Source organism: Mirounga leonina, unplaced genomic scaffold, assembly GCF_011800145.1.
Source record: "Mirounga leonina isolate KUSES-001 unplaced genomic scaffold, KU_Mleo_1.0 Mir_94, whole genome shotgun sequence".
NCBI lineage: Eukaryota > Metazoa > Chordata > Mammalia > Carnivora > Phocidae > Mirounga > Mirounga leonina.
Genome location: NW_023270855.1, coordinates 18435083 through 18460901, shown reverse-complemented (window position 1 = coordinate 18460901; position 25819 = coordinate 18435083). Strand labels below are relative to the sequence as shown.

At 38.2% G+C, this 25819-nt stretch overlaps 1 protein-coding gene across 1 annotated transcript in view; it reads right to left on the bottom strand.

Annotated features, from left to right (window-relative positions):
• The window catches only part of CNTN3 (contactin 3), a 213598-nt gene that overhangs the window by 57935 nt on the left and 129844 nt on the right, over window positions 1–25819 (bottom strand). Inside the window, exons 9-10 of the mRNA XM_034997209.1 lie at window positions 6678–6805; window positions 3845–4020 (exon numbers count right to left, since the gene is read on the bottom strand). Of these exons, the coding sequence (XP_034853100.1) occupies window positions 3845–4020; window positions 6678–6805 (304 nt within the window). The remainder of the gene's footprint in view (window positions 1–3844; window positions 4021–6677; window positions 6806–25819) is intronic.

The following is a 25819-nucleotide window of genomic DNA, read 5'->3' as shown; positions in this document are numbered from 1 at the left end:
CCATGGTGGGAGGGAACACGGCAAATACTAAAAACTGGTGTGAAAAGAGACCAGAAAATGAGGGAAGAAAAGTTAAGTGACTCATCCATGGCATCGTCCAGTAGCAACAGAACCTAGAGCTCATATGTATCTGAACACAAATCTCTGTTTTTCCAGTTACCCCACAACATGCCTGCAACTGAGATTTGTGTGGCAAACACTGGGCTTAACTGAATTCTTTCACTGCTGGTTTATTTATACAACTTCGATTCGTCCCATGGGTACAGGCTGAAGCTTGTCTCTGGACCCATACCTCTCCCCTGTGATATGCCAATTTGCTTTAGTCACTTGGTTTAACAAGCTTTTCTGAATGTATAATCATGCAGAAACCTGTGACTGGCATGATGTTCAAAGATACACAATAGATCTGATCTAAACTATAAGAGCTTTTTGAGCTTGTGGATTTTTCCCAAAAGGTTGTTTTTTTGTTTGTTTGTTTGTTTTACAATAAATGAATAAGTATTGAATATTCAGTGTATGGTCCAATATACCCTCTTGTATAGTCCCAATGACAACTGGTTGAATCAGTTAAAATCTCTGGGCTAGATTTCCCAATTACAAATTACCCCTCCCCTCTTAAAAGCAGGGTTCTCACTATCTGCCTTTCTTGGCAACTCTCCAAGTCACATTTTGCTGCTTTTGAAACTAGGGGATATATCTAGGAACATACTGGATAAAAGAGAAGCAGACTTTTTTAGGTATTAATGTGAATGCTGCAATGAATATACAATCAGAGGACAAGACTTGTGTGATTCCCTCCTCATGTAATGGAAAACCAATTTACTTAATTGCCCATGTTTAAGGTTAATGTCATCATGTATGGCTTCCTGTTTTATACTGATGAGAGAATATTAAGTTACTAATGGCACAAGTCAGTAAAAAAAATTCAGAGGCCATGAACTAGTGTGCTAGAAAAAGAACAGAACTGGCAAGTGATACAATTAATTTATGAAATGTCATGTTTCAGATACCTGACTCTGGTGAAAAGATGACTTTATATAGGACCTATAGGTAAGGCAGGAGCAGATAAATTATATTAAAACCTCAAACATTCCTAACTCCAAGCTCCTCTTACAGAAAGCAGTAATCTAGCTCAGTCTAAAGTGAACATTTCTTTTAAGAATGTTTAATGAGCGGCGCCTGGTTGGCTGAGTCGGAAGAGCATGCAACTCTTCACCTTGGGGTTGTGAGTTTGAGCCCCATGTTGGGGCTACGTAGAGATGGCATAAATAAATAAATAAACTTTAAATAAAAAGAATGCTTGATGAATATTAAAATCAAACTACTTTGGGTTTCTAGTCTCTCATTATGTATTTCTTTAGCATTAGGTTAAGATGGAGGACACTGTATTGGATAAAACACCATCAATAATTTACATCCAGCAGATAAATCACAAACACAATTATCTACATTAGACAGCAAAGGTAACTAATGTTTCACATAAGATTCTTTATCTAAGAATTAAGGTTATGACAAGAGCTGAGGTAGAGGAGAAGCCTTTTCCAGACTGGATAAGAGGACTTTATGAAAGGAACATTCTAGTTTTTTCTCTTTTCTTTTGCCTTCCCTCCAAAGAAAGGCAAATGACAAACCCTACGTATGGAGTAGAGTTGGCTGAGAATACTAGCGTATGCCTTTTCCCATTGTGATAGAAATCTGTGACTTTTTTTTTTAAAGGGCATTTAAAGTAATAGTGAAAGAAATGCTAATAGGTTGTGGCAATTGGTGAAGTTCTCGAAAGCCTCGAATCAGTCAGAATAATTAGAGAAACTAAAACTTCTAAAATGGATAAGCCAGACGAAAGAAAATAGAAATGGCAATGACAATGTACTTTCCTTTATCCCCTTCATCAAATCTCTCCCTTCTTATAAGAACATCAGTCATATTGGATTAGGCCCCATTCTACCCCATTATCATGTCACTGTAACTTAACTAAGTGTATCTGCAACAACCCTAATTTCAAATAAGGTCACCCTCTGAGGTATTGGTGTAACTAAGAAAATTTCTGTATCTCCTTTACTGCCAGCTACCACACTTACACTCAGAACACACCACAACACTACCGATACCAGATGTGTGTACATTCTCCACATCAAGGATCCTCTGACACATGTCGATGTCCTATAATTCAGTACCGACACTATCTGCCTGGAATCAGCATCAGATACCATGAGTTAAGAGCTTGGTCCCAGAGGACTGCCCCCCTGTAGATACCAATCACAAGGCTCAGACTGTCACCTGAACCTTTGACCGACTGGCTGTAAACTGGGGTTCCCATGACCCTCTGCTTGGGTTCAATCATTTGCTAGTACGGCTCACAGAATTCAGGGAAACATTTATTTACATACACCAGAATAAAGGATGCAGATGAATGGCCAGATGAAGAGGTACATAGGATGAGGTGTGCCACCCTCCCAACATATAGTTGTGTTCACCAACTTATAAAACCCCATACTTTTGGGATTTTTATGGAAGCTTTATCACATAGGCTTGATCAATTATGAATTCAATCTCTAACTCCTCTCCCCTTCTCAGAGGATGAGTGATAGAGCTAAAACTTCCAAGCTTCTAATCATGGTTTTTCTGGTGACCAGTCTTCATCCTCAAGCTATTCCGAAGCCCACAGAGAGACACCTCACTAGAAGAAAAGCATTACTATCACCCAGGAAATTCCAAGGGTTTTCAGAGCTCTGTGGCAGGACCCAGGGGCAGAAATCAACATATTCTATTATTTCACAATTAGGCTTTAGGACTTGAACAAATCTTTTTTTGGCGGGGGGTGGGGAGGGCGCACACAATTGAAATCATAATGTTATCCTTTTAAGTTGCACGTGATCCTAGTAGGTTAATATACCTGTGTGTATGTGTACTTACATTTAATATGAAATCTTTGTCAAATGAATAAAACTGAGTTATCTATCAGGCCATCTTTTGTTTTTATTTTTTTCATCCAAAGGAAAAACCTTGAACTCTACTATTTACCACTGACATCTTAGCTAAACAGAATGAAGCTATCCCTAAGTCAATGCAAATAGGCCTCCAAGGGCAACTGGCCTTGTGATTCTGGATTCACAGTTATGTGACCAGCTGTGGGGTCTGCTCTTAGTTTGTGTGGCTCATCAACGTTGAGTCACTTCATAACGGTTCTCCTCAAAGTGTTGGTTCTTCCTTGAAATCTGTAATTCTTCCTCACATAGAACCAGCACAAATGAGGAGACAGAATGGGACATAAGAAAATATTTGTGTTTTGAGCACATAAAGATTTAGGCTTGAATCTAGGTCCACACTAACTGGCTCAGTGACTGGGCAAGTCAATAAATTTTTCAAATCCTTAGTCTGTGTATTTGAAAAATGAAAATTCTCACTGCTAATGCCCAGAGCGACATTGAGGATTAATGTAGATAAAGCTCTTGGCTTGACATAAAGGAGGCACTTAGCAAATATGACTTGTTTTAATTTCATAATAAATATGTTATGTTGAAAACCGACACCTGTATGAGAAAACTTCCCTCCCATAGGGTACTAATGACAAAATTATCATGGTCTTATGTATAATCATGTATTTAATATAAATAAAACAAATATCAATTTTAATTAAAATTATAATTTATAGGTTGAAGTAACTGTGCTCACTTTGTGGTGGTAATGGCAGTAATAAAATTTGATCACAACAGAATTGGGAATGCAGATTTACTCAAAGAACAAACATTTCTCGAGCATCATATATGGGCCAGATGTTTTTTTAGGGACAATGTGTCAGAGCCACAGGTGATATAAACAGCAAGAGGAAAGTGGCACAACTTACCCCACCGACTTTCTCAAAGTGAGATCCATCTTTCTTAAAATCGGTGAGGGCCCCATTGAAATACCAGGTGAACATGATGTCTAATAGGGGGTCATGCTGCACTTGGCAGGGCAAAATGACACTTTCGCCAACTGAGACATCCATGTTGGATGGTGCCAAAGTGATTCTCGTTGGTTCTATCAAGGAAACAAGAAAGGTTTAAGTAAAATGTTAGCATTTTTATTTTGATGAAAGCATTTTCACAAGCTGATGGTTAATCTAACATTTAGGGTACATGATTAAAAGCCTTCAAGATTAATATATTTTTATGCAGATCTGTAATGCATTTCATTGGATCCACAAATTCTTGTTAAAAGAATTGGGATATCTGAATTTATAGAATTTATCAGTTAAAAATTAAATCCACCTATAAACAAGAGTTATAATACTACTGCAAAATCAATTTGAACTTATTTTTATTGCTTTGTGAAATACAGGGGTAGAAATAGAAACCACTGGATTCTCACTGACTTTGAATGACTCCAAAATGCATTGCTACCAAAATTTAAATAGACCCAAACACTTGAAAGACCACACAAAAGACATTTAGAACAGGTACTATAAGACGGATGCTAAGTTAAAATGTTAATTAATGTGTTTTACCCCCAATGTCCCCATGTACACTTCCTTCTCCCTATCATCATAGCAGTCCTCCCATGAATTTAACTTCTTATGAGCCCACTTTTCCACTGTTGCTCCTCATTTGTTGCCTCCATGTTGCAGCAAAAGTTTTTGAAAGAATCATTTATGTATGTTGTCTACAATTCCTCTAGTAAATTCCCTCTTTAATCCACTCCAGTTAGCCTCTGGCTCCCTGCAACCCATTTGCTTTTGTCAAGGTTCCCAGTAATCACCCTGCTGCAAACAAATGGCACATTTTCCAATCTCATCTTACTTAATTGACTTCTCAGCAGCATTTGCTACCCTTGATCATTGTCTTCCTGTCAGTTCACTTTCTTTGCTTGGTTTCTGGGACACCAAATTCTCTTTGTTTTCTGGAACCATCCTTGCTGGTTACTCCTTATCTGTTCCCTTGTCTCTTCCTAAATCTCATAATGTTAGACTGCCTCAAGCTCAGTCCTTGGTTTTTCTTATCCTCTGTCTTCACTCACTCTCTTGGTGAATTTAGCTAGTCTTTTCTTTTCAAGTATATATCTATATGCTAACAACTCCCAAATGTGTATCTCTATCCTTCATCTCTCTCCCCAAACCCAGGTTCATATATCCAACTACCTCTCCGGGACACCTACTTGGGTGTTATGATAGACATTATTGTTCATCATAATTTCCTTAAACACATACAGTAGGATTAAATTATCAACACCTTTGAATTCAGGCATAACCAAAAGCTAATGCTTGGCCAAAGAAATGTAAGATGGAGTAATGTGTGGCACAGACAGGCAGAAGCCTGGAAGAACTAAGAGACTAACTGGTGTGTAGTCTTTCCTCTTCCACTGTGACAGACAATATGCCAGATGGAGACACTGGGACCCTTTATTCCTGAACGAAGACAGTATGGCTGACCTACCATGGACTTGCTGTATAAGCAAAAACTAAGTATTTGTTATTTTAACCCACTGAAAGGTTGGGTTTGTTGCTAATGCCAGAATACTGTGGTCTACTTTATACAAATAGAGCCTAATGAACATTTCATACTTAACACATCTAAACTGAACTCCTGGTCTACCTTTTCCCAAACTTGTGCAACCTTCCCATCTCAGTTGTTTTGACTGTCATTCTTTCTATTATTTGCCAAATGCCCTGCAACTATCCTTGTCTCCTTTCTCTTGGGCCTCACATCCAACTCATCAGCAACTCCTGTTGACTCTACAAGCAGAGTATTTACAGAATCTGATCCTTTCCCATCAATTCACTTGGGTATTATCATCTCCAGCCAGGTTTGCAGCCGTGGTCTTCTGAGATCTCTCCCACTTCTACTCTTGATTCCCCACAGTTTGTTGTCATCAGAGCAGCTAGACTAAACCTTTAAAAACGCATTTCACATCATGCCACTCCTCTATTGATTTGCACCAGCCTCCACTTCTCACTCCAACTAAAAGCTAATCCAAACGAGGTCTACAAGGCTCCTCCATGATTGTCCCCAAGGAATCTATTAGTTAACTCCACCCTCTCCATGAAATCTTTGTTTAAACCTCCCTTTCTCACCAGGCCTACTCCATTCACAGTGCTTCTGCTCCAACCTATCTCTACCATACACTACTCCGTATTTTCTCAATTGTTTGCAATTTTTTCCTTCTAATAATTTCCTATCTTTTATTCCTACTGCATGTTTTCTTTCTACCTCTGGTAGAAGGTAAGATTCATGAGGGCAGCATCTTTGTCACTTTGTTTGCCAACACAGGCCAAGCACCTGACACATAGTATTCATTTTTTTTCTTGAATGAATAAACAACATATATCCACAACTCTAAGTGACTCTCATTGATGGCAAAGATTATTCCATGGGCTTAAACATCTCCAGAAAATATCAATGATATTGTGAAAGAGTGCATTCAAAAGATCTGACAAAACGGAATAGCATAAAAGTTGATCATCAGCATATGCTATTTGTAATTCTTCTGCCCATTATACAATGTGTTCTCTGGTGCACACTGTGGTGTGTGAAGAAAGATTAACAATTGTTCTCTTGACTTCCACCTGTTAAAAATAACAGTGCAAACAGGTTCTACCTTCACAGTGCACTGCATATTGTAAAAAATCTGTTTTTTTCTTTGAACTTAATAACATACTATACAGTTCATCTCTACATAAGGCAATCTTTATATATACCTACCTGTAACAACCAAGTGCGTTGTGCCATTTGCTTTTCCAAACTGGTTTTCTGCTATGCAGGTGTAAGTTCCAACATCAGCTTTAGTCACGTTGGCTATTTTAAGTCCTCCATCTTTTAAAAAAGAAATTCTAAAGAAAAATACAAATTAGACAATAAGTGTATAATAGTCATTTTTCCCAAGTAAATAGCAATTTTTAAATAGAAGTATTGCCTTGAGCTAGGATTTCTATGGCTAGATAAACCAGTCCTTAGCTTTTTGGGAATAAAGAACACTAAAAGAAAACTTACACACACACACACACACACACATAGCTGAGTAAGAAAAGATGCTCTACCAATTTGAACTTTTCTTGACATTTTTATGCAACATTACTTAACAGCATTATTTAACATTATACCTACTTTCAGGGATGCCTTTATCAAATAAGTGTGAAATGTCTTCTAAAAATATATGGTGAGGTAGACTGTTCATGATGGGCTAGCCTTATCAGTTTGGAGAAAATGGAAAATAGACATGACATGAATTCCCTTAACTTTGAAACAGCATATGAGAATTGAGACACTCTCTCCTTTCAAAATGAATTTGGGAGAGTCACATTTGACCCAATATAAATTCAAATTTTGCAAAATAACACGTTCATGGTCACCTGTGAGCTATTGCAAGGAATCTGGGCAATACAAATGAACCTTACATTAGAGTTTCTGAGGATATGCTTAAAGTACTTAAAGCTTTTGTACCTAACTAATTAATTAAGGAAATACAAATGAGTGTCTTACATGTGCTAGGCATTATGAGACTCTCTGGGATTATAGTGTGAACGAGACAGAAAGTCTCCACCTTCACAGAAGTAACAGTCTACTGAGCAACATAGACAATAAATAACCATGCTCAGATATTGGAGAAGTACTCTGAAGGAGACAAACAGGGTGATACAATAAAGAGTAATAGCTATAAGGAGTGTTTCCATGATAGGGTGCCTCAGAAATGCCTCTTAGAGGAGGTATCATTTGAAATGAGAAAGAAGAATGAGAAAGGGTTTACCTGTCATTAGTCAGATCCATGAATCTTAATTGCCTATCTTGTCTACCCATAATTATTTCCCCTTTCCTTGAATTCCTAAAAACTTTACTACTCATACCATACATTTAACACCTAGGATGCCTTTTATCTTGTATGATTCATATCTTTGGTATGTGAATGTCGTATCTATCTAAAGACAAGGTCAACTTCTTTAAAACGATTTCCAACCCCAGTGTCAGCATGACATGATATATGTAAACCATGATCAGTAAGTGTTTCTAACTTTTAGGCTCTACAGTAGACAGGAAAGATGGTAAGGGCATCAGACTATAGTGGACAATCTCAACTCAGTTTATAAGTATTATCCTGCTTAATGCAAGATTTGGAGGTGAGTGTCAAAGTGTGATTAGTCTGAGTTTATGTATCAAAAATATATAAGATACATATTTTATATTACACATATGTATTTTTAATGTATTTTTATTATGTTCAGTTAGCCACTGTATAGTACATCATTAGTTTTTGATGTAGTGCTCAATGATTCATTAGTTAAGTATAATACCCAGTGCTCATCACAGCATGTACCCTCCTCAATACCCATCACCCTGTTACCCCCTCCCCCGATCCTCCTCCCCTCTGAAACTCCCAGATTGTATCTCGGGGTCCATAGTCTTTCATGGTTCATCTCTCTCTCTGATTTCTCCCCCTTTGGATTTCTCTCCTTCCCCTATGGTCCTCCGTGCTATTGTTTATGTTCCACATATGAGTGAAACCATATGATAATTGTCTTCCTCTGTTTGACTTACTTCACTTAACATAATCCCCTCCAGTTCCATCCATGTCAATGGAAATGGTGGGTATTCATCCTTTCTGATGGCTGAAAAATATTCCGTTGTGTATATGTACTACATCTTCTTTATCCATTCATCTGTTGAAGGGCATCTTGGCTCCTTCCACAGTTTGGTTATTGTGGACATTACTGCTATAAACATTGGGGTGCAGGTGCTCTTTTGGATCACTACATTTATATCTTTAGGGTAAATACCTAGTAGTGCAATTGCTGGGTCACAGGGTAGCTCTATTTTTAACGTCTTGAGGATCCTCCATACTGTTTTCCAGAGTGGCTGTACCAGCTTGCATTCCTACCAACAGGTGTAAGAGGGTACCCCTTTCTCCTCATCTTTGCTGACATTTGTTGTTTCCTGACTTGTTAATTTTTAATGTAAAATTACATATATATATATATATATATATATATATTCCTTTGATGACCTGTAATTAGCTTTCACTCAAATCCTACTTTCATTTTCTTGAGTGAGAAAGTGGTGGAATTAGAGTCAGCACACAGAGACCTGCTCATCATCCTGGGTAGAGTATCCATGAATATTTGTTGCTCATGTGATTTTTTTTTAATATGTCAAGGTATGTTTGAAACAAAAGGGTTTGAGAACAATGGCCTAGAAAGCTAATCAGGGAACACAGAACATTGTATTTTAATTTGAGGAGCAAAGTACAAGGGTTACAAATGCCAAGACTTTCCTAGGTAGCTGTGAAAAAGGTGTTATATCTGATTTCCCTCATGGAACCCTGACCACTTTGATGGGTATGAAATGTCCGCTGATCACTTTTCTCAAAGAGATCACTGTAGAAAATCTCTATACCTTAGCTTCTCAGAAAACAAAGGTTTTCTTAAATAGTGTATGATGATAATGGAAAGGGGACCCAGCAGAGGGACATAAGCAAACCAACCACTTCGCATATGGAGACTGGTTTGAGAAACATGAAGAGTAACCTGAAAGAAATATAAGTCTGATCATGTAATTCCGCTATAACCCCCAATCCTGGCTTAGGCCGCTTCTCTGGCGTCACACTGCCTACAGGAGAAAAATGATTATATCCTAAGCCTGAGCCGTATTTTCTCATCGGGACCCTACCTCTCTCTAATTCCGTGAAACCCAATGAATTCTACCCCTTGTTTGCTTTTTCCCAGTCACACATACTTTCTTTTAAATGCTTTTATGCTTCTTCTTGTCTTGGCGCCTTTGTGAACACTGTCCCCTATGTCTGGTTAATGTGTACTGAAGCTTCGGATTCTGGCCACTTCCCTGAACCATGGGTCAGATGAGGTGTTCCTGTAAGCGATGATACATCCTCTGTGCCTGCTTTATAGCATTTGACTAATTTTCTCCTCTAGTAAGCTCAGAGACTGTAAGCTCTCTGGAAGTAGGGAGAGTGTCTAGATAGTGTCTGATTTACTCACCACTAAATTCCTAGAACCTTGAACCATTCCTGACATAGAGTAAATGTTCAAAATTGATACTTGTTGAATGAACAAATGATTGTATGCCCCTAGAGAGTCACTACAGAAGAACTGGGATTAGTGAAGGCAGGTTGCAAGGCATTGAGGATTTTAGAAATTATAAGAAAATAAATTCAGAAAGTGTGCTATTATACACATACACATGTATATACATATACACATATATATGTGTATTTATATGTGCCATATATAAATATATCCATACATATGCACATGTGTATGTGTATGGTTGACCTGTGAAACACGGGTTTGAACTGCATGGGTCCACTTATTCACAGATTTTTCTAATACAGTATTGTAAATATATTTTCTCTTTCTTATGATTTTTTTAATAATACTTTCTTTTCTCTAGCTTACTTTATTATAATAATATAGTATATAATACATATCACATACAAAACATGTGTTAATTGATTAAGCTATTGGTAAGGCTTCCAATCAATAGTAGGCTCTTAGTTAAGTTTTTGGGGAATCAAAAGTTACATTGAATTTTCCACTTTGCATGGGGTTGGCACCCTTAACCCCCATGTTGTTCAAGGGTCAACTGTGTAAATATGTATGTGAAAAAAAGAAAGCTGAGACAATAGAAGGCAGGATGAAGAGAATTTAGAAATTCCTAGGATAAGAGGACTACAAATGTACTTTTACTATGAAGAAAGGAGCTAAGAAAGATGGAGAGACTGAAGATAAAGATGGGGAGAAAGGGAAGGAGGAAGGGAGAGAAAGAGAGTGAGAGAAAAGTTATTGAGAAAGGTCTCTGGGGCGCCTGGGTGGCTCATTCATTAAGCTTTGCCTTCGGCTCAGGTCATGATCCCAAAGCCCTGGGATTGAGCCCTGCATAGGGCTCCCTGCTCAACAGGGGAGTCTGCTTCTCCCTTTCCCTCTGCCTCTGCTCTCTCTCTCACTCAAATAAATAAATTAAATTAAATTTAAAAAGAGAGGGAGAGAGAGAGAGAGAGAGAAAAGTCTCTGAATGAGTACAAAGAAGGGCGATGTTCCTGAGCAATTTTGCTTGCTAATCCTATCTGTAAAAATTTTGGGCCATGACCCTCAAAGAGGATAGGATTTGACCCATAGCATCGCTCAATAAATTTTACCTATCTTTACTAGTCAAAAAAAAAAAAAAAAAGCAACTTTGCTGGAGATCTTAATATGTAAAGAAAGCAAGGTAGAAGATGGTTATCAGAAGGTCTTAAACATATTTAAAGTGAGGTAACCTCATCTGCTTTGAGATAGAGGCTGGAGGCAGAATTAGAAGCTCCAGGAAGCTGAGCAACTGACCACTTCCAAGATAAGCAAGCATGAAACCAAAGTAAAAATGTCTCTGGTTGACCGAACAAATATTCACTCGAAGCTCAGACCTTCTGATTTGGGTATCACAGAACAGAGATAGGCAATTTCAGATATCTTCACATGCTATGAATTAGTGTAACAGTGAACCGTCCACTACAAATATAGAACTATTAGGGATATTGGAAGAACTACAAAACCTTTAGTGCGTGAGGTTTAATAGCTGTAAATGAGCAAACCTATCTTCATGACTAAGCCAAGATGAGGCATAATTTCAAAAGCATGGCTAACAACTTAGGAATCACACAGACCCCAAAACAAACATATTGACTCTCAAAGAATGCAAACTCTGTACATTGTAAAATTTTGAGCTAATTGGGTATTTTCTTCCTAAATTGGTTCTTCCAGTAAGATCTAAAAAGCCCACAGGGCATTTCACACAACATAAAAATAAACAATATTCAGTAAATGGATGGAGTAATTGTTTCTCAAAAGAAAACCTTCAATAACCCATGCTTCCCTACAGAGATCCAAAGTGAAAATTTTATACTACTTCAGTATAAATGAAATTGCTTTCTAAGCTTTCTGGGAACACGTTTTGCTGCAAATGGAGAGAGCTGAAAATGTAGATAACAATGAGTGTCTCCAAGTCTTGGCACAAAAAGTTAAAGATTTATGAGATTAACATTCAGAAATGTGGGACTCCAGTTTCCTTTGAAAAATGCAGAATTTAAATCACTGTGGCATTTCTGACTCCTTGATTGGTTTTACAATATACCTTTATATATCTTCTTTTATCAGGCTTTCCTTTCATAGTAAAAGAGGTTAATTATTTTACTTAACTCTGTGCCATCTATGGTTAGTTTGGGATAAGTAAACTTAACTGCTCCAAGCTGCTCGAATGGTCCATTCTGTAATTCAGTGACAGCACTGAATTTATGACTGTTAAGAAAAGCTGTGTGTTCAGAAAGTTGACTGTTATCTAGGCAAGACTGACCTGTACTTTATGATGACATATAACCATCATAATAACACAGTATGTTTTAGAATGGGAACAGTGTGGCATATTATGCATGCGAGGCAGGATTTCTGAATATATTGTTTTACCCTTGCCTATGTTCTGAATATTACGGTAATTTATTCAACTTGAATTTTAACAAACGTGCCGCAACTCTACATTTTCTCAGGAAGCACATCTCAGTGGAGATGAAATCACATGAGATCGTAATGATTAAACTGCTGTATAGAAAATAACAAGGCTATTTTGGACTTCACTTTCTGAGTACATATTCGAAGAGATGGATGCTTACAATTAGCCATAAGAGAAAAGTACTCACAATGCATATATTACAAGATAAATAATGACAGTTAAGAAAAGCAAATATAAACTGAGGAAAATGCATGAGAAAAATAAGTGTCAGTGAAAAAGAGCACAAAGTGTATGTTCTTGTTTGCAGCTCCCTCTCAGCCCCAAACGCTTGGCAAAAGAACTCCTGCCCCTTGAGTTCAAAGATAACGTACACACACTATTTAGGAAAATTATATTAGAATTTTCATTCTTTTAACTATACCATTTTGGGCTTTCGTCTTATAAATTCAGCGGTGTTAGGTTAGTGATTTATTGGTTGGAAAATCTCCAAGGAAAAGAGAAGCAGAGCAGAGAAGATTCAGCAGTTAATTATCCTATTTTTGAGTAAGCACTAGGCTAATAATATGCAGCGTTGTTATTTTGTCGTACACACAGATTACATGGAAAAGGCATCTGAGGTCCTAGAGAGATGTACTTTTTCCACATCAATTAACATTTCTTCATATTCATAAGAAGAGAATCAATGGTAAAGGAACATAATCATTACTTTTATAAAACCTTTCCAAAAGCATGTCTATCATGACAAATAAATCTGGAGCTCAATTTTTGTAACAATAGTGATGTAGTAGTGTTTCTTCTAAAATGGACTCAAGCCAAAAGGACAAAAGGCCCTTAAAGGGGGATTTCCAATTTGAATTATTATATCAAACTACTCATCTAAGTAATTCATGAAGCTGAGGTAATCCATTTGAAACATTTAAATCCTTATATAATGAAGTATCTGCAAAAATGATAAATATCCCTATGTATGAGGGAGTAAACCAAACAAGACAATTAAACAACTCTCTAATGGCTCATGTATTTAAAAGAAAACCTCAAAGGGAATACTTCTTAAGGTTCAAAGCGGTGCCGTATTTGACACTATTCTTTCCTGGTTGAGAGAGAGACTCATAAGTGAAATCAATGAAAATCAAAATGTCAGTTCTATTACTTACATTATACAGAAAGCTGATTCAAAACTGCTTAAGTGAGCAGCATGGTTTTCTAATATTTCATCCCTGAATTAGACAGACCTAAGCACCCTGGCTCAAGTGTACAACCCCAGGCCCTTCCTGTAAGGTAGGGCATGGTAAAGAGAACATCAAAATACATTCATTCTCTATAGGAAGGCAGATACCAAAGAGAAAGGAGGGGACCTCGATGCGGGGCTCCATCTCAGGACTCAGATCATGACCTGAGCCAAAGCCAAAATCAAGAGTTGGATGCTTAATCAACTGAGCCACCCGGGGAACCCCTGGGAACCACACTTTGAGTAACAGTATTCTAAACTATGCCTACTGGATTCTCCCTCCTTCAACTTTAATTTGGGAAATAAAGACAAAAATGATGCTTAGTTCATTCATTCCAGCACTTTCTGTGAGAAGATGGTGCAATCGCTTCTGCTAGGATTTCTGGAGCCACTCAGTTTTCTGTCCATCCCTGAGTCAGTTTCTGCAACTTACCTAATAATTCTGGGTAATGTCCTTGAATTAGTCCTTAGCTACAGTTCCCAAATCCCTAAAGGATATGAGCAACCACAAATTGGTGCCATGTACGTAGTATTTTTTCAATACATATTGTTATCTTAACCAATATGAAGGGTTCAGAAGCAATCTTCCATACAGGGAGGACAAGGTTTTATTACAAATCAAGAATGGCCCAAAAACATCTGCCTTGATATTGTGTTCTTGCACGAAAGGATGGTTCTGGTCCCATTATCCTAATTCCAACATCATCTTCTATTTTAGATATTCATCAGTGTATGAGTGGCTATTTACTTCTGCAGTGTAACTAAACTTGCTGGGATACAGAGTTCTTTGAATATTTGAAAAGTGTGAGAACTCTATGCAGAAGAAATACACAGACATACAACACAATGACAACAAATGTGATACAATTCAAGTTGAATTATCTAAGGTTCTGTGGACATCAGATTGGCAACTCTTGCTAGCAATCCTACTCACCCAATGATAATAAGACTGTGCTCGAAAACTTTTTGTCTTGAATGCTTCAGTGCTAGCCTTTTTAGATGCACCTTATTAAGATTTTCCTTCATGATGACTGTGTACATTGGTGACTAGCTCTTTAAAAATTATCTTGTACAAAACTAGGGTGGTAATGTAAATACTGAGAACAAACCGGTGGTTGCCAGAGGGGAGGGGTATGGAAGGAAGGGCAAAATGGGTGAAGGCGAGTGGGAGGTACAGGTTTCCAATTATGGAAGGTGTAAGTCACAGGGGTGAAAGGCACGGCATAGGGCGTATAGTAAGTGATATTGTTATAGCATTGTGTGGTGACAGATGGTAGCTACACTTGTGATGAGCTTAGGGTAACATAAAGACTTGTGGAATCACTATGTTGCACACCTGAAACTAATGTAACATTGTGTGTCAACTATCACCTCACTTAAAAAAGAAAGAGTAGTTAATGTTGCACCCCTCAAGAATGTAGAGTCTTAGGCCACACATTCATTCATAATCTGGGGTGGGTTCCAAACTGTTTTCTGAGAAAAAATCTCAGTCCTAATAATCTGCACTTTCTTGTCCTTCCTCCAGGCAGAGGTGTGATCATCGTCTATTCACACAGGTTCTGGAGCCACCACACCTTTAATCAGATGATATAAACCTTAATATTAGTTCAATTGACTCTTTATAAGCACTGACTCTTCATTTTCACAGTAGCCCCTCCTTGAGTACCCTACATTCTTGACAGCAAACATAACCCTGAAATAATTTCTATTTCAAGCTCACTAAATCATACATGTGAGAAATAATACACATGGAAAATTAGCTAGAAGAATGTGGTCTACCCCTTTCTCAAGAGCCTTAAGTTTTAATACTCAAAGTTACGCTTGGATTGCAAAGAATAAGAAAAAAAAACTTTAATACTCATTGAGAAGTCACTGGGTTTTTTTTTTAAGATTTTTTAATCTAATCATCTGAGACAGAGAGAGAGAATGAGTGGGGCGGGGGTGGGGGGGTCACAGGGAGAGGGAAAAGCAGACTGCCTGCGGAGCAAGGTGCCTGACTCAGGGCTCCATTCCAGGACCCTGGGATCATGACCTGAGCCAAAGGCAGACACTTAACCGACTGAGCCACCCAGGTGCCCCAAGAAGTCATTGTATTTTATTGTAAGAACGTGGACTGTTAGTACTGCATCACTCAATGTTTTCTTCATGAAAATCCATTGTATTTGGATATACACATTCACATTTTTATTCCTAGGGAGAGCTGCGTATCTCCTTATCAAATGTTTTCATTTCACCTTATGGACATCAAGGATTGTGTAACTGGCAGTATTTTTGTCTGCTTATTTTTAGCAGAAAGCTCTGAGCCAAAATTGTGCATCTCAAATACATGAATGGATCCATTGGGTTATGTTTTGTAAACTTCCCTCAGATACTCATCCAACAATTTATCGAACATGTACTATGGATCACGCTCTAAAAGGCAGTAAGGATTCCCTGGTAAGAATTTAGGCTGTCCTAATTTATATAATTTACATTCTAGGCAAGTGGAATGCTGGCATCTTTTTTTCCTCCACAATTTTTTCTCCCCAGTGTGTACTTTGTATTTTGATAAATTGTCTCAAGTTCTTTTAGGAATGAGACATGACACAAATAAATGAAATAAACTAGGAGACATTAAGTTATTCAAATGAGGCTAGAGTAATAAAGAAATAATAAATAAATACAGTGGGGATATCAATATTTTTAAGTACCTAGGAAAACATATAATTTGTATCAAGTTTTAAAATACTACCATTTTCTCAGTTACGTAAATTAAATTAATAAAGACTGTGGAAAATAAAGAGCCTAATAAGATCTTAAAGGTAAAGTTAAACACACCTCTTTCTACAGCATTTGAATGTAAAAGGTTAGGAAATAATTTTTTCCCAAACAAGATAGATTTTTATATATTCAACCTCAATTATAGATTTTTTTTCAGGACTACATACTCACAAAGGGTCAAACACTCTCATCTTCTTATAGAAACTGCTCTAGCAATGAAATCTTCATTAAGACATGTATCATATGATCTCACTGATATGAGGAATTCTTAATCTCAGGAAACAAACTGAGGGTTGCTGGAGTGGTGGTGTGTGGGAGGGATGGGGTGGGTGGGTGATAGACACTGGGGAGGGTATGTGCTATGGTGAGCGCTGTGAATTGTACAAGACTGTTGAATCACAGACCTGTACCTCTGAAACAAATAATACATTATATGTTAAAAAAAGAAGATAGTAGGAAGGGAAAAATGAAGGGGGAGAAATCGGAGGGGGAGACAAACCATGAGAGACTATGGACTCTGAGAAACAAACTGAGGGTTCTAGAGGGGAGGGGGGTGGGGGGATGGGTTAGTCCGGTGATGGGTATTAAAGAGGGCACGTTCTGCATGGAGCACTGGGTGTTATGCACAATGAATCATGGAACACTACATCAAAAACTAATGATGTAATGTATGGTGATTAACATAACATAATAAAATAAAATAAAAAAGACAGAATTTAAAAATACCACAAATAAAATCAGGAAGTGGAAAACAGGTCAAAGTGCAAAATCAATTGTTTTTAAGTTTGTTAGGCAGTAAGAAATATAACTCAGTGTACCAACTCATTAGAACTTATATAACAGATCATAAATTATGAATAACACCTTCCAGCATCAGAATGTGGGAGGCAGCAACCATCACTACTGAAACACATGTTTATTCCTTTTTTTATGAAAGTGCAATGGCACCTCACCTAATCATCCATCCAACCATCCATCCATCCACCCATCTATCTACCCCTATTTCTGTTAAAGGTTCAGGGAGGGGAAGAATTAAAATAAGGACTTTTTTATTTTCAATAGGAAGCTTCAAGTAGAAATTTATTTAAAAAGCCAATTCTTGTATTTTAAAGAAATTGTTGTTGTAAATTAAATAAGAAAATTATAGGTGCCTGGATGGCTCAGTCAGTTAAGCACCTGACTGCTGATCTCAGCTTAGGTCTTGATCTCAGGGTTGTGAGTTCAAGCCCCACATCGGGCTCCATGCTGGGTGTGGTGTCGACTTAAAAAAAAAAGCAAAGCAAAGAAAAAGTGATTATAGGTATTTTTAAGAAATGGAAACCACTCAAAAAAGAATGAAATTCACTTCAACAAGTATTTTTTGAGGACTTAAATTGCACTAAGTGTTTTGGAAAATAAGATAAGGACTAGCCCCTACCCTTTGAAGACTTACAATCTAACGGCTGAGGGACATACCTACAGGTCATGCAAAACTAACCAATAAATGTGATCATTTGGTAGGAAAATTTTTAAAACTATAAGGCACAAATTTATCCAACTCTACCTTCAAAATACATGGTATCTTTTTTTTCTCCATTTCATCCACTGTTACCCTAAATCAAGCCTCCAGTCACTCTTGTCCTGCCAACTACAAACTGCTCCCTAACCAGACTTGTGCTCCCTTCCTTTCTCTCTCCGACCCACTCTCCATCTTCAGCCAGAGTTCTCTTTTAACCAGATCATGTCACATCCCTGCCTTAAGACCTCCAATGATTCTTATTCTATTTAAAATAAAATCCAACATTTCTATCATGGTCTTTAAGAATCCCATCTCTGAGACTTCATATTTCATTTATTTGTTTATTTTTTTTTTCCTGAGGCTTTATATTTTGTTCCTCTCCTGATCCATACATGATACTTTAGTAACACTGGTTTCCTCCTGATTCTCAAATCAGTCAATCTCATTCCCATCTCTGGGCCTTTGTTCTTATTGGGGTGTCTTCCTGGAAGGCACTTCTCCCAATTCTTGGCATGATCCATTGCTTCTTACCATTTAGTTTTCTGCCCCAAAGTTACTTCCTTAATGAGGCCTTTTTTTAAAAAAATAAAACTCTATATAATTATATATATTTTTCTTTATGGCTAAAGAAATTATCTTTTTAATTTATATGTACTCTGCCTCTCCCTTTTCCAATTTCTATGAGGTCTTTTCAACTTATCTGCATTCTGCATTTCCCTTCTGCAAGTCCCACGAGGAAGGGACCAATGCCTTGTTCGTGTGGTTTCCTCAGAGCCCAGGGTAATGCATGGCATGTGGGAGGTGTGCCAGATTGCACTTCCCAAAGGTGGCGGAAGTTAGATTTCCCATCCCACCTGCTCCCCTGGAATCCTGCTACTGTCTCATCAAGAGGTAGAGTCTAATTCCACTCCCTGTGAATCTGGTGAGCTTAGTGATTCCTTAATAACCAGTGTAATGCTAGAAAAGTGGAGTGTTGACTCACCTTCATCTTGCTACCCTGAATATTCACTGGTGAACCCATCAGCTGCCTTGTAAGCATTTCAACTCCCTAGAGCCACCATGCTGTGAGGAAGTGCAAACTAGCCCACATGGAGAAACCAAATGGAAAGGCCTTGGGGCTGCCAAAGAGAATGCAGGGCATATCCAGCCCCGGGCTGTTCTGGCTCTAGCTACTACCTAAGTCATGGGAGACAAACTGAGCTAATACCTAGTCAAGCTTGGCCGAGCCTTTCCCCAATTTCTGACCCACAAAACAGTGAAATCTAATAAAGTGACTGTTTTTATACCAAATCACACTTTCAGGGTGATTTGTTATGCAGCAATAGTTAATGGGAACAGTAGATGTTAAATAAATATTTGAGGAATAAATGAATGTTGAAATGAACAAACATGTATGGAGCAGAGTCTGAGGCTACCAGGAAAGATAAGCAAAAGGCTCTTTGAGAACCCAGGTAATGTGGCCTTCTGCACAAATAGTTATAATACACTGTGTTAGATGATACAATTGGATAAAGAAACCACAAGGGTAAAGCAGAAGAAAGAGCAATTAATCTCACCTACTGGGCTTGGGGGAAGGCTTCCCACCATGAGTAACAATAAGCTGGACCTTGAGTGATGAATTCGGGTTTTCTAGGTTGAGAAGAAAAGATACTCCAGCCATGGAAATTACAAGAGCAAAAAAGGCAGGATGAAATGAGAATTCTGTCTCTTTCTCCTTTCTTTTAAAATTTATTCAGAAGGCAAAGGTATGCATCCTGTCCTCTAACTTGATAGTGTTAAAAGAGTCAATATTCTTACTTTGAGAGAAAGCATCTGATTTTTCCTATCTTAAATATATTAGCAGGAAAAAAAGCAAAGGGAGTATGTGATGATAATACAGATTTCTATAATAGCTTTAATATATTTTTTCTTTCAATTTTCAGTAAGAACAAGAATATAGAACATTGACCGGGCTGTGGGCAAGTGTGTGTGGGATTTTGCAGCTTGAGTGAGAAATGCTCTATGACCAAACAGATGTGGTATGGGTGGATACCTGAGTATGGGTATGAATTAATTACCCAGTTCTTACAACGAACTGGCTTCAAGTAGATTCCAATGTTCAGCACATTCAAATTCATTCACCAGCTTTCCCCTACCAAAATCATGACACTGACAAAATATTTTTTTTTTATAATTTATTTTTTTATTTTTTTAAAGATTTTATTTATTTATTTGACAGAGAGAGACACAGCGAGAGAGGGAACACAAGCAGGGGGAGCGGGAGAGGGAGAAGCAGGCCTCCCGCAGAGCAGGGAGCCCGATGCGGGGCTCGATCCCAGGACCCTGGGATCATGACCTGAGCCGAAGGCAGACGCTTAACAACTGAGCCACCCAGGCGCCCCAAAATATTTTTTTAAAGCCGCCTCAACTTTTATAATTCATTAAAATCAAATTTGAAATATGGATTTAAGAACCACATGGTCACCTGCTAAATTTAGCCGATACGATTTCTGAAAGCAGCAATTCCGGGATACCTGGGTGGCTCAGTCAGTTGGGATCGAGTCCCACAACTGGCTCCCTGCTCAGCAGAGAACCTGCTGCTCCCCCTGCTTGTACTCTCTCTCTCTCTGACAAATAAATAAATAAAATCTTTAAAAAAAAAAAACCAAAGCAATTTCTTGGGGTGCCTGGGTGGCTCAGTTGGTTAAGCATCTGACTTGGCTCAGGTCATGATCTCAGGGTCCTGGGATTGGCTGCATTGGGCTCCGTGCTCAGTGGGGAGTCTGCTTGTCCCTTTCCTTACTCTGCCCCTCCCCCCCTCATCTTTTCTCTCTCTCTTTCTCTCAAATAAATAAAATCTTTTAAAAAAAAGCAGCAATTTTCTTTAATAATATTTAGGTAAAATTTATTTATTTAAGAAGGTTTAAATAATGAAAAACTCAGTAGAGAGTTGTAAAAAACAAAAGTCTTTACTCACATTTCTTTTTAACCCAGTCTCGTTACTCCTAAAGTACCTGAGCAACATGATGAAAACAGCTAATATTAAAAGCAACATGAACAGCAACGGGTACCTTTTCCTGAGAGCGTATCTAGAAGCCACTATAGAAGATGCTTCACACACACACTATCTTATTTTTATCTTTGCAACTCGAGTCCCCTGAGATAAAGAAATGTGAGAGAAAAGGAGCAGGGACAGTGTTGGACATCATTTTTCCAAAGGAAACTTCGGCCTTTCTCTGCTTGTCAGGGAAGGTCAGTATTTTGTCCAACCGGTGCTAAGAGTATGTGCCAAGCAAATGCCACCTAACAGACTGGCTAACTTTGCAATAAGGCCCCATTTCACAAATAAGGAAACAAGACTCAGAGCTTAACTAACGTGCCTAGCTCCACCTACGTGGTAAGTGAAAGAGCCAAGATTTAAACCACACCTTTCTGATTCTGATGCTTTGCTCTTTCCATGTGTTAAAATTAAGTCAAGAAGGAAATCAACCTACACTTTGCTTCATCCAGCACAGTGAATAATGTGCACAGTACTTAGTATGCTGCATGCCAATTAGGCATAAATGATTCATGTCAATAATCATACAAATACATACTCAGAAACTTAGATGTGTGTGGTTAATGGGAGAAGCTCCGTAGGCATGTTCTGGTGGTTGAAGGGTGGGGGATGGCAAAGAGGAAGAATTAGGTTGGCTTCCCAAAAGCCCTATTCCAACCCAAAAGTCTGGATTGCATTGATTCTTCTCTTGAATAACTTCACTGTTAAATACTAACTTAATCTTCTCATAGGATATGGGATGTAAGGGGCAAATGTACTCTTTTCTCTTTTCTTTACAGCTGGAAGCATGAGAGAAATGGAGGTGTGGGTTACGGAACCCAGACAGGGAAGAGGGCAGTTCTCTACTCTCTGAGACTACTGTATACTTACTCAGGTATCTCAATCTCCCCTTTAATAAAAATAATCTTCTGATATTCACCTCCTTTGAAAGAGAGAGATGGGGGCGCCTGGGTGGCTCAGTCGTTAAGCGTCTGCCTTCGGCTCAGGTCATGATCCCAGGGTCCTGGGATCGGGTCCCACATCGGGCTCCCTGCTCGGCAGGAAGCCTGCTTCTCCCTCTCCCACTCCCCCTGCTTGTGTTCCTGCTCTCGCTGTCTCTCTCTCTGTCAAATAAATAAATAAAATCTTTAAAAAAAAAAAAAAAAAGAAAGAGAGAGATGGTGCCTTATCCGGAAAATAACTCAGGTCAGGCCTTCTCATTTTCCTTATCATATATGAACTTCAGCACAGACACAACTGGAATAAATACCCAGTTTCACCTCTGTCTATGCCATCCACCATTTTGTTCAGATGGTGTTTGCTCTACTCTTTTGCTCTGTTAGATTTTATAGATCTTTCAAAATGTAGCTCTAGAGTTGCTTCCTTTGAGATGCCTCTCCTTCCATGGAGCTGCTTTCCCAGTTCCCAAAGCTGAGACAGCATCTCTTCTCTGTACTTCTTACTCGATTCTGTACACCTCCATTACAGACAAGGTGGCAGTGTCCAGTTTCCTCAGACCAGTACAGTTTATATGTGTTGTCTTGTAGGTAATTGCTAGCAGTGCCCCCTTTCTCTTTCAAAATGTCTCAGTTTATAGAATTAATTATATGGTCCCTTTGATCATATAGTCTAACCCAGTGTAACTGATGGCTAACTTTTCCAAACTCTGAAGAGACTATGAGCGTGCACTTTAAGTGCTCGTGCTGTTTTGTATTCATCTGTGCATTCCCAGTGCTGTGGACAGCCCTCACCACTGAATAAAGACAAATTACTGAACTACATGAATACCTTCCCTATAGATAGGGAGCGGGGACATCGGTCTCTATTCAATAATATCCAAGTCCTGAAAGGGGCAACAACACACAAATTAAATAAAATTCTCCTTTGATCTTCTAAGTTCCAGTTCAAGATTAATTTGGAGCTAAAGGTACAGGGATAAAGAATTACCCGAGATCTTAGCTGTTTGCCCAAGGGTAGATTAACTGAAACTTTGCACTGAGCTCCTGTATCTCTCAGGTAGTTGTGAGGTCACAGCTGTTTAGACAGGTAGACCAAGAATGAAAGGGAGGATCACAGAATCCAGCTCCTTGGGTGAAAGGGGGCAACAGAAGCAGTCAGAGAAGGGAGCAGCATTTTGAACAGTATGAAACAAATAAAAAACAAAACAAAACAAACAAAAAAACAGACTCTACTGTGATAAGAGAGAGAGGAGCCAAGAAATGTGGGGGAATGCGGAAGGGACGGAGACAGAAACTTTGACAAAGGAATCCTTGTTCTTCAACTAAGAACTTGAGACAAGAGGAAGTGCCATCTAACAGATTTGCTGATAGTAACAGAGCTCCTGGACACATCTCTACAGAGCAAGACTGTGGTGACTAATAGTAGCAAGTGGTGGAAATGCCAAGTGGTTCTTGCTCTGACAGAATTATTCTGGTTCCTGGCAAAAGTTTCGATTCTGCTTCTCAGTGCTGTCGTGGAACTGCTCGGTGTTTCACAGGAGGCAAAAGTGACATGTTGGGAGCATTTCTTGAGCCTTTCAATTTCTCTATGAAGCTACTCATGAATTCAGGATGAGGTGAATGTAAGAGTGCATGTAAATTTTTGCTTAAAAAATTAAAGTATACTTTATATATAGTGTAATTCACCCTTTTTTGGTATGCAGTTCTGTGAGTTTTAATAAGTCAATGTGGTCATGTAGCCACTGTTACGATCAAGATCTAGAACAACTCCCTCACCCCTAAAAGTTCCCGCATGTCCCTAAACAGTCAACCCCTCCACCCACTCTGGCAACAGTGACTGCTGTTTTCTGTCCCAAAGGCTGTGCTTTTTCAGCAGTCATATAAATGGATTTATACAGAATATAATTCTCACTGCATTTTTAAAGCCAGTTTCTAACTATATGTAAAAAGCATATTAAGAATTGGTTAATACATTTCAAAAGTATTGTGTGGATTATGGCTATTAATATTTGGGAAAAAAAATCTTTACTATTTCTTTCTTTAAAAAGCATTTGAATTTCTATAATATTAAATGCTGCCTAGAACATGTGAAACAATTTTAATGTGTTTAATTAGAAGTAATGGGCCATTCTTTGACTCTCTTTCGAATTGAGGCTATTGCAATAAAATATTTACTATTATAAGTAATAGCATTCAACTGAAAGCCCCATTTAAAAAAAAATAATTGGCTAATGCATTGTTAAGTACCACTAAGTGATAGAGAAAAGCTAAACATTCTTTAAAATATGCCAACTGGCTATTTCTTCTTGAATACCATGCCTGCTTGCATTCTCTAAAGTCTTTTCCAATTTTGCTTTGCTTAAAGGAGAAAAAACATCCTATTTCAATTTCAGTCTTTTTTGAAAATATGTGGATTATAAGCAAATGAATGAATGAATAAAAGAACATTAAAACACTGACAGCTGGTGTACCACCACTGAACACTCAAAGGGGCAGGGCATTTCTGTTTATTCAGAAAACCTGTTTCTTGCATGGGGGAAAAAGCACAATAACTTTTCTCAGTAGTGGATGATACAAATATGAAACAAAACCAAAAAAAAGCAAACAACAACAACTTTGTTCAGTACTGATGCTAGTAATTTCAAAGATCAGAATATTTGCATACCAGGTGACTTAATATTGACCTTTACTTAATAAATTGATTACTTACAAATTATGACTGTAAGCCATTTATCTAAGACTATAAAAACAGGCTTCCTTTACCCCACAACTTAAGCTTCCATCAGCTTCAGAGATAAGGTATTGACCCTCTACCATTTAATGCTACGTACCTTCTAAGACAATTTTATTCAGTGCCATGGTTTCAGCTACCATGTCATGCTCAGAACAACTAAATGTCTATCTGTTGCTCAAGACTTTCTCCTGAGTTCCAGATTCATTTAGTCAACTTCTATATGCTCATATATCTAGTTGGGTTTTCAACAAGCACTTCAAATACCAACAATCCCCAATAGCACTTACATTTGTGCTTACTCCTGTTTTTTCTGTAATGTTGCTTGTCTCACTGAGTAGGTCTACCATGCTCCCTGATGTCTAAGCTGGAAATTTAGGATTCATCCTGGACTCTTACCTTTTCTTCAAATCATTAATCTGATCAACTCCTAGGTCCTGTGGACTTAACCCCTCCTCTAATTCCTCAATACTTCTCTCCCTTCTCATTGCCATTTCTTTAGTTCAGGCTATCATACGCTCTTGTTCAGATTGGTGAATTTTTACTAATTGAGGTTCTTGCCTCAAGTCTTTCTCCCACTCCAACCCATGTTCCCCATTGCCACCATTGTGATTTTTTTTTTAAAGAACATAATCAAAATTAAATTTGATCTTCTAATTCTGCTACTTTGATTTTGCTCTGTTGCTTCTCAGCGCCTGGAATAAAGCCCAAGCTTCTTTATTTGGCTTACATGTCATTCCCAGTAAGATTCCTGCTCACCTCTACAGCCCCACTCTGTCTGCATCCGCCCTCACAAGGCACTTTACACTTGAAGTAAACTGAAGCTACTCAAGTTCCTAAGCCCCCCTTTGCCCTGTGCCTTTACACATGTTCTGGTGCCTGAAGCATTCTCCTTCAGTAAACTCTAGTCATCTTTCAAGTCTTGCTGTACATATTACATTCTCCAGAAAGTCTGATCGGATCCCGAATTTGTAGATGGGGCCTTCTCTGGTAATCACTGAACATACTGTAGTTTCCTAGTTGAGTTTTACTGTAACTGCTCTGTGTTGCTTGTCTGTATACCCTGAAAAGTATAAACAAGAGGGTGGACTTGTCTGATAAAAATTAAATATCTGGTGCCTAGCACAGAGTAGGTACTCAAAATATTTTCCAATGAATGAATGAGCACT